Source organism: Populus trichocarpa, chromosome 3 (assembly GCF_000002775.5).
Source record: "Populus trichocarpa isolate Nisqually-1 chromosome 3, P.trichocarpa_v4.1, whole genome shotgun sequence".
In the NCBI taxonomy this organism is placed as follows: Eukaryota; Viridiplantae; Streptophyta; class Magnoliopsida; order Malpighiales; family Salicaceae; genus Populus; species Populus trichocarpa.
In genome coordinates, this window is record NC_037287.2 from 7753810 (window position 1) to 7761797 (window position 7988).

The 7988-nt window shown below is 33.3% G+C and overlaps 2 protein-coding genes across 2 annotated transcripts; one reads left to right on the forward strand and one right to left on the reverse strand.

Moving 5' to 3' along the window:
• Positions 1-792: 792 nt before the first annotated feature.
• On the forward strand, positions 793-4436 carry LOC7478399 (glyoxylate/hydroxypyruvate/pyruvate reductase 2KGR). The gene is made up of 2 exons (XM_002304169.4): positions 793-1333; positions 3665-4436. The coding sequence occupies exons 1-2, from the start codon at positions 908-910 to the stop codon at positions 4181-4183; spliced, it is 945 nt and encodes a 314-aa protein (XP_002304205.4). The 5' UTR covers positions 793-907; the 3' UTR covers positions 4184-4436.
• A 2019-nt stretch (positions 4437-6455) lies between these two features.
• LOC7483531 (dynein light chain 1, cytoplasmic) lies at positions 6456-7449 on the reverse strand. Its single transcript, XM_002303253.4, has 2 exons — positions 7073-7449; positions 6456-6808 (listed from the first exon to the last, which is right to left on the reverse strand). Exons 1-2 carry the CDS (start codon positions 7208-7210, stop codon positions 6662-6664), a joined length of 285 nt encoding a protein of 94 aa, XP_002303289.1. The 5' UTR covers positions 7211-7449; the 3' UTR covers positions 6456-6661.
• Positions 7450-7988: the final 539 nt, after the last annotated feature.

Below are 7988 nucleotides of genomic sequence, written 5' to 3' on the forward strand. Positions count from 1 at the left end.
AGTGTATAAGTTACCTAGTTCGCGACTCTCATAAGTTTTATGGACGTAATATTTTATCATGTGGGATAGAACCTAGACAAGGCATCTAAAGAATAGAATTATCTATGCCAGTTTCTCTTTATAAGGGAGCTTTAACCTGTTCTATTTTTTTGTATAAATCTTTCTTAATTGATCACAAATAGAATTATTAACCCTATACCTATCAAAATATTAAGGACTTTCTTTCTCTTTTCTTCTCTATGAATGTTTAACTCTTTAAGGTGATCATCCTGGTTATTTGTTGTTAATTTCTTTATAGTCTTGTCGTTTGCCCTGTCTAATGTAATTTCCTCCTGCCACCTAGTTCCTCTTCTTTCCACTAGTTATTCCTACATCTCTTGAGAGATCCTTTCCCAAATTTGCTTGCTTTAAGGTGTCTTTTTCCTACCTCCTACTTTGCTATTTCGAGCTAAGCTGGTTGATGGATTTGCTTTGTACGTTAACGTGCCCAAGGACGAAGAACGCGACCTCACGCTGCCAATTGTACACAATATTAGGGTTCGTAACTTAGTATTATTTTTGTTATTAAATAATTTTTTATATTAAAATATATATTAATAATATTTTTTTATTTTTAAAAATTATTTTTAATATCAATATATCAAAATAATTAGAAAATATTAAAACTATATTAATTTAAAATTAATAAAAAAATAAAATAAATTTAAATTTTTTCAATTTTTTTTTTTAAAACACAGATACAAACAGTTTCTACACAAATGGAACACCATTGTTTTTTTTTACTGTATGGAGCGGCAACAGCAACACACTGACCATACAATAATACAAAAAGGGTCAAAAACCACCTTACACGGAGAAAGGGAGACACAAGGAAAAACACCTATCGATCTATCATCTGAATCAATCAATGGAGTCCATAGGTGTCCTGATGACCTGCCCACCATTTGATCCTTACCTCGTCGAACAACTTGAGAAACGCTTCACTCTTTTCAAATTCCATTCCATTCCTGACAAAGCCCACTTCCTCAATTCCAACAAAGCCTCCATCCGCGCGGTCGTTGGCAACGCCAGTGCAGGCGCAGACGCACAGCTCATCCACCAGTTGCCCAACCTCGAAATCGTGTCCAGTTTCAGTGTTGGAATCGACAAGATTGACCTGGCCAAGTGTAGAGAGAGAGGTATCAGGGTCACTAATACCCCTGATGTTTTGACCGATGATGTTGCTGATTTGGCTATTGGGTTGATGTTGGCTGTCTTGAGGAGGCTTTGTCCGAGTGATCGCTATGTTAGGAGTGGTCAGTGGAAAAGGGGTGATTACAAGTTGACCACTAAGGTTTGTTTATTTTTTTTTTTTCAAGTTATTATTATTCTGCTCTTGTTTTCCGTTTTGATTTTCTTTCTTTTCTTTTATTTTTGTTTTGTTTTGTTTCAGATGAGTGTTTCTGGGATGTTTTAATTATATGAAAACTGAAAAGAGTCTAAATTTTATTGGGAAATAAATGAACTTAACTTGGATAATGGGATTTTTCATGTGTGAGCTGAGAAGTAAAAATCTTATATTAGAGTTAATGAATGTTTAGTTGAAGGGTGTGTGTAAGGGTTAGGTAGATTTATGTGCTTGAATGAGCGGTATATTCTAATCAATACTTGGAATACGTATTGTTTATGATATGATGCTTGTGTACTTCACAATATTAATTGTTCAATCCTGAATATATTTGTAGCTCAACTTGTCTGCGGTAGGCTAGCTGGCTTGTCCAATTTCTACTTAGCAAACATGAAAGAAGTAGACAGCAGAAAGTTTTCAAAAAGTAGGGATAAACTATTGTGATGTATTCACAATTACAGATTGGTTTTTTCTAGTTAGTCTAGAGTAGTTATGCTGCAAGTGTTTGGTCTTATGGGACTGCGGGGCACAGTAAATTCTTGTATGGAAGGTAGGCTTGTGTCATCTTCTTTGGCTGTTCCTCCTTTTCTACAAATAGATTACTATTTCTTACAGGTTTGCGTATTTGTCCTTCTCAATATTGATGAAGTAATAACTACTTTGGGTTACATTTCTCAAGTAAATCCAGATTGCAGTGCTTCACTTGGTACTCTTGGTATGCCTATTGGAACTGTTTTCATAGTAATTCAAATGTAGTGTAATGAATGTCACATAAAAGAATAGCTTGTTTGCTAAACTTTTTTGCAAGGAGAGAAAAACCTATTTTTGATTCATTTGAATTTTAGGTTTATCCAACTTATGAAAAAGCATTTTTCAGTGTTATTAACTGTTTGGTGTCCAACGAATTGAATCATGAGCTCATAGGCTTTGTATTTGGTTGTTTTTTCTAGATCTGGATCTTCTGCATACATAAATGATTTGGGATTCCAAGTTTACTTTGTGTCTTTTAAATCCCCTGGAGACTGAAAGAACTAAAATTTCTATATTTTTTCTGCTTGAAAATTGGCATTGAAAAATATTGGCAGGCTTATATATGTTGTGTGGTCAGTGAGGTAGATTCCTTTTTCACGAAAATATAAGCTAAGGAATGGGGCTAGGTTTGCTTTTTCCAAGATCACCTGGTTGAATGTGAGGTCATTTAGCTTGTTATATGGCACAAACTTTGGGTTGTCATTGCCGATCTTGAGCTTGTGTGAGCCTGTATGAGTTCAGTCTCTCACTTATTTTGACTGTATAATCTGTGTTGATTCTTTTTTCTTGCCCTTAAGCTACAACAGACAAACAGTAAAACCATACTTCAAAGGTCACCTATTTCTCTCGTAACCACTAGCATCAGATTTCTCAATTATTTGTTAGTAGGTTTCTTTTGGTGCTATCCATCAGCAATCTTATGGACTTCACTGACAGAATCATGGTTGAGTTGAGTTCTGTATTGCTTAGTTTTCACTTGTTAGAATAACAAAGCCTGATCTTAGCTTTTTCCGTATAATGGGATTGCTGGTCTGACATTTAATATTCTAGGAACTCAAGCTTGAGCATACAGTGCAAAGCATAGTTTGTTTCCTTTATGACCTGTGAAGCTGAAATAGCTAGCTTACTTCTTCTTTTTTTTGGGTGTATTACCCAAATGGAACCATCTTTTAAGAGAAGAGATTTCCATGTATTTAGTCCTGCCTAGCTCATTCTGTAGTCAAATGATCTTCCTGTTAAGATATCTTATTTGTTTAGTCTTGAATACGTTTCTTCTTTTGGCCACATATTGCACTAGTGTAAATGGAATCCCTGAAGTGCAAAATAAGGTTGGTTTCACAATTTCCATGTTTCTTTGGAGGTTGAATGTGGAAAGATTTCTTTATTAATTTGAAATACCAGGATGTAAATGTGCTCGTTTGCCATCGTTTTGTTTTCCTGAAATTGTGATGTGTGTTTTATTCAGTTCTAGCAAGAGGTCTTCTGTTAGTTGTTTCTCTCCCTTGTCTTGCTAATGTTTCATTTCCCCTGAAGTCCACTTGTAGGCCAGTGAGGAACTTTCATCAGTTATAGCTAGTAGTTGTCTTTTGCTATAAATTATAATACAAGTTTCTTTAGCAATTAACCTCCATTCAGATGTATCAGTCAGCTGGGTACGTGGTGTGACCAGATCATATAAAATTACGGAGTTTCGCTTTATGCCTTATCTGTCTATGTTACTTGACCCTCTTTGATCTCTTTTTCCAGTTTACTGGGAAGTCAGTTGGCATTATTGGGTTGGGCAGGATTGGCCTGGCGATTGCCAAGAGAGCTGAAGCATTTAGTTGCCCAATTAGTTACCACACTAGAGCAGAGAAATCAGATGTAAAATACAAGTACTATCCTAGTGTTGTTGAGTTGGCTGCCAACTGTCAAATTCTCGTTGTTGCATGTGCATTAACTGAAGAAACTCGCCACATTATCAATCGTGAAGTCATCAATGCATTGGGTCCAAAGGGTGTCCTTATCAATATCGGTAGAGGTCCTCATGTTGATGAACCTGAGCTGGTTTCTGCACTAGTTGAAGGCCGGTTAGGCGGTGCTGGGCTCGACGTGTTTCAAGATGAACCTAATGTACCCGAGGAACTCTTTGGGCTTGAAAATGTAGTCCTCTTGCCTCATGTAGGGAGTGGCACCATGGAATCCAGGAAAGAAATGGCTGACCTTGTTGTTGGCAATTTGGAGGCGCACTTCTTAAACAAACCATTGTTAACTCCCGTGCTTTGATTTTGAGGTGGAGATATTTGGATGCAAGTTTGTTTGGTGGCCTCACCTTGCTTCCGGAACTGTCTATTTTGCTTCATTTAGATCATTGTTCCCTGGCCTAAGCAAGGATGAATTGAATATAAGAAAATGTTTTCGTTGTTAAAACTTTGTATGATAATAATAAACAACAATTATCACTGTTGTCATGTTATTACTATTGTCATTATCATTGTTATCATCACTACTATTATTAATGTTTTTGTTATCATCACTATTCTTATTCTTTTTCTCGCTCACATACAATTATTGTTATTATAATTGTTATTATTATCATTATCACCATCATCATTATTAATACTATTATTACCACTACTAATATCATAAATATCATTTTTATTATTATTATTATTATCATCATCATTGTCATTACAATTATCACTACTACCACAACTATCATCATTATAACAAACTACCATTACTACTACTATGACAACCTTTATCATCACTATTAGTATTATTATAAATATCTTTATAATTATCATCGTCATTGTTATTATTGTTACAATCACCTTTATCATCACTATTAGTATTATTATAAATATCTTATATCATTATCATCGTTATTGTTATTATTGTCACCACCATCATCACCATTATTATTACAATTACTATTACTATTAATAGTAGCATCAGTCATTGTCATTATCACCACAACTACTATTATTCATATTATCATCACAAATTTAATTTTATTATCATCATCATCTTTGCTACTATCATTAATAATAATATTATTATCATCATCATCATCATCATTATTATTACTAATTTGGTTATCACCATCGCCATCGTCATCACCATTAATAATATTAGTATTTTCATTATTATTGTATTATTATTATTATTATTATTATTATTATTATTTTTTATTAGCATCATCATCATCATTATTATTGTTATTAATATTACCATCACTTATTCTTCTTGGAAAAATAAAAGCCATGAACTTGATTTGAATGATAGACTTGAAAATTATATATAAAAAAATTGAAATGGCTAAGAGAGACAATAAAAAAATTCAAAAGAAGATAAACCAAATTGGAATCATTATTATCATTGAAAAAAAAATTATAAAGGATAAAATTGAAAGCTATAAGGACAAAAGACAAAAATAAGAAATTAAAAGTATAAGGACCAAATCGAAAAACATTATCTATACAAATTAAAAAAACAAAGGGTAAAATTAAAAAAAAAAACTTTAACAAAAAAAAATGAAAAAAATACAAAAATCAAAACTATAAGAACCAAATTTGAAATACCAATAACAATGAGGATCATAGTATATTTATCAGGTTATGAGAGAGAAATGAAGGAGATAAAAAAGAAAGAATCATTGGCAATAAACCAGTAATATTTGAACATCAAGCGCCACTTCAAATAAAAAAGAAGATAATGAGGAATAACATGAGATAACAAAAGATCATTTTTAAGCCTTTGGAGCCGCCACACGTTCTACCCAAAGTGCGCGGGCAACTCCAACACGTTGGAGTGTGTAGTTTATCCAAATTAAAAATATTATTTTAATTATCAATTATATAATTATCCTTAACCAAACTAGCAATTGACAAAATAATTATGGCTGAAAAACTATAATACCCCTGACTACATGAATTAATTTTTTTGAATCCAAAAATACATGTATAATTTTATTGTGTATAAAAAAATACTGAAATACTTGGAACCTTTTATTTTGTTACACTTGGAGATATATTGAATTGATAAAAATATCATCAAATAAATCTATAATGCCCAATAGGCAAGCGAACTTTCATGAAGGGAAAAAAAATCACCACACACTGTACTAAAGCGATGAATAGAAAAAGAAAAATACATAGAGAGCTACATAGAATCAATCATCAGTTATAGTATATTTGTTATAGGGTTATGGCAGACCTTTTCATTTCAAACTTGAAGGCACAGTTCAGCAAAAAGCCTCTTTCACGCCAGTTATCTGATGGCTATGCCAAAGATAAGCCTTGAATTAGGTGCTCATGTAGATTTCTTTTGATCCTACAGGGCGTCTTCTCTGCATTACTATGTATAAGCTTACTCCATGATTTCCTAGCGTATTGAAAAGTTCACTAAAGCTAGTATTGGTTGTTAGCTACGAATTTTGACGAGGTTACTAGCCAACCGCTGGTTATTCACTAACTAGACTAGCTCATGAACAGTCGTAGCTCATCAAATGATAGCTCAAAACCATAGAAGACAAGGCAAAAACGAGAATCAGCAATGAAAAACACCAAGATAACTAGCTGCCATATTTACATAAAAAGATCATTTCAACCGCCCCTCGAAAGCATTACAAGGCTAAATACCCCCATGTGACCTCTTCTTTTGTTCCTTTTCGATCCTCCTATTCTATACATGGTGCCACTTTTTCCTCCCACTTGCACCTCTGGAACTTTCTAGACAATCAAATGCAGAGACTTGATCTAATCAGGGAGAAGAAGCTCCTTTGAAGATTAGGAAATTGAGTGTCTCCAATGTAAAGTAGATGAAAGTCCCTTTAGAATGAGTGAAAAAACAACCAAAATTTGATCCCACCACACATTGCCATCCACCTCCATATCTCAGGTCAAACTCCTGCCAATCATACCACACAAGAATCAGCTAAAATTAAGAGTATTTTCTAGCACGTAATAACACAGATAAGGGGGGATAATTTTTCCTCACACAGAAGGGAAGGGGAAAAGAAAAACACCGTGCATCTCTGCCTCAAGAGGCATACAAAACCATGTTACCATACTTGGTCGTGAAAGATCTACTAAAAAGAAAAGTAAAGGGAAGGAAGTGCTTTTTTCATGTGTGTATGCGTGTGATGGAGAGGGAGAGGGAGAATGATGGTACCTTTTTGATGTGGGAAGCAACGGATTTGCAATCCAGGACATCATAGAGGTCCAAGGCCTGAGAAGCAGAAGCCATGGCTTGGATTTGCATCTTCAAAGGCATGTCTGTGTCTTCTATTAGTGCTTTTCCTTCCAACATATTTCTCACTCAAAGAAAAGAAAACTCAGTTGAGATACGCAGTAGTGTCTAGCATCCAGACAGCTGGTTCTTATCTAAAGAGCTAAAACCCCAGTACTAGTAATTAAAAAGGATTTCTCTCGAACCTCACAGTCGTGTGGGAGAACTCCAGTCTTTCAAGGACAGCCCGAAGACCTCTTCATTTTCCAAGTGTAAAGTTGAATAAGCACAAACTCCAACATTTTAAGGACCTTTTCAAAAAATAAAAAGCAGCGCTCTCTCTCTCTCTCTCTTACCTGTCTCATAGCATTAGGATAAAGATGGTAAGGATAAAGCTCGTGAGGCTCGAATCAAGGCAAGGATGACTTGCTTTCAATCAAATATAATTCATTAATAGTTCAATTTCGTGTACGTTTGATACTGAGGTTAAATATGTTATTTTATTAAAATTTAATTTTTAAAATAAATTATTTTTTAGTATTTTTAGCTGATGTTAAAAATAATTTTTTAAAAATAAAAAATATATTATTTTAATATTTTTCTAGTAAAAAATACTTTGAAAAATAATTTATATCACATTCTCAAATACCATCAACTAACCCGGATTTACATATTCCATGATTTCCTGTATCAAATAAAATCAGGAATATATATTTTTTTTTTAATTTTAAGATTAATTTGTTTTACCTAAAAAATTTTCATTCCTATATTAAAATATATTTTTTAAAATTGATAAAAAATTATATTTTTTATTGTTTGTTTTAAACTAAAAAATATGTATTTTCTATAAACAAATACT

Bases quoted from the DNA above. Each gene is read 5' to 3' on its own strand.
- LOC7478399 (XM_002304169.4), top strand. From the start codon at position 908: ATGGAGTCCATAGGTGTCCTGATGACCTGCCCACCATTTGATCCTTAC. The intron at 1,334-3,664 runs GTTTGTTTATTT...CTCTTTTTCCAG, and splicing joins ATTACAAGTTGACCACTAAG to TTTACTGGGAAGTCAGTTGG.
- LOC7483531 (XM_002303253.4), bottom strand. From the start codon at position 7,210: ATGTTGGAAGGAAAAGCACTAATAGAAGACACAGACATGCCTTTGAAG. The intron at 6,809-7,072 runs GTACCATCATTC...TATGATTGGCAG, and splicing joins TTGCTTCCCACATCAAAAAG to GAGTTTGACCTGAGATATGG.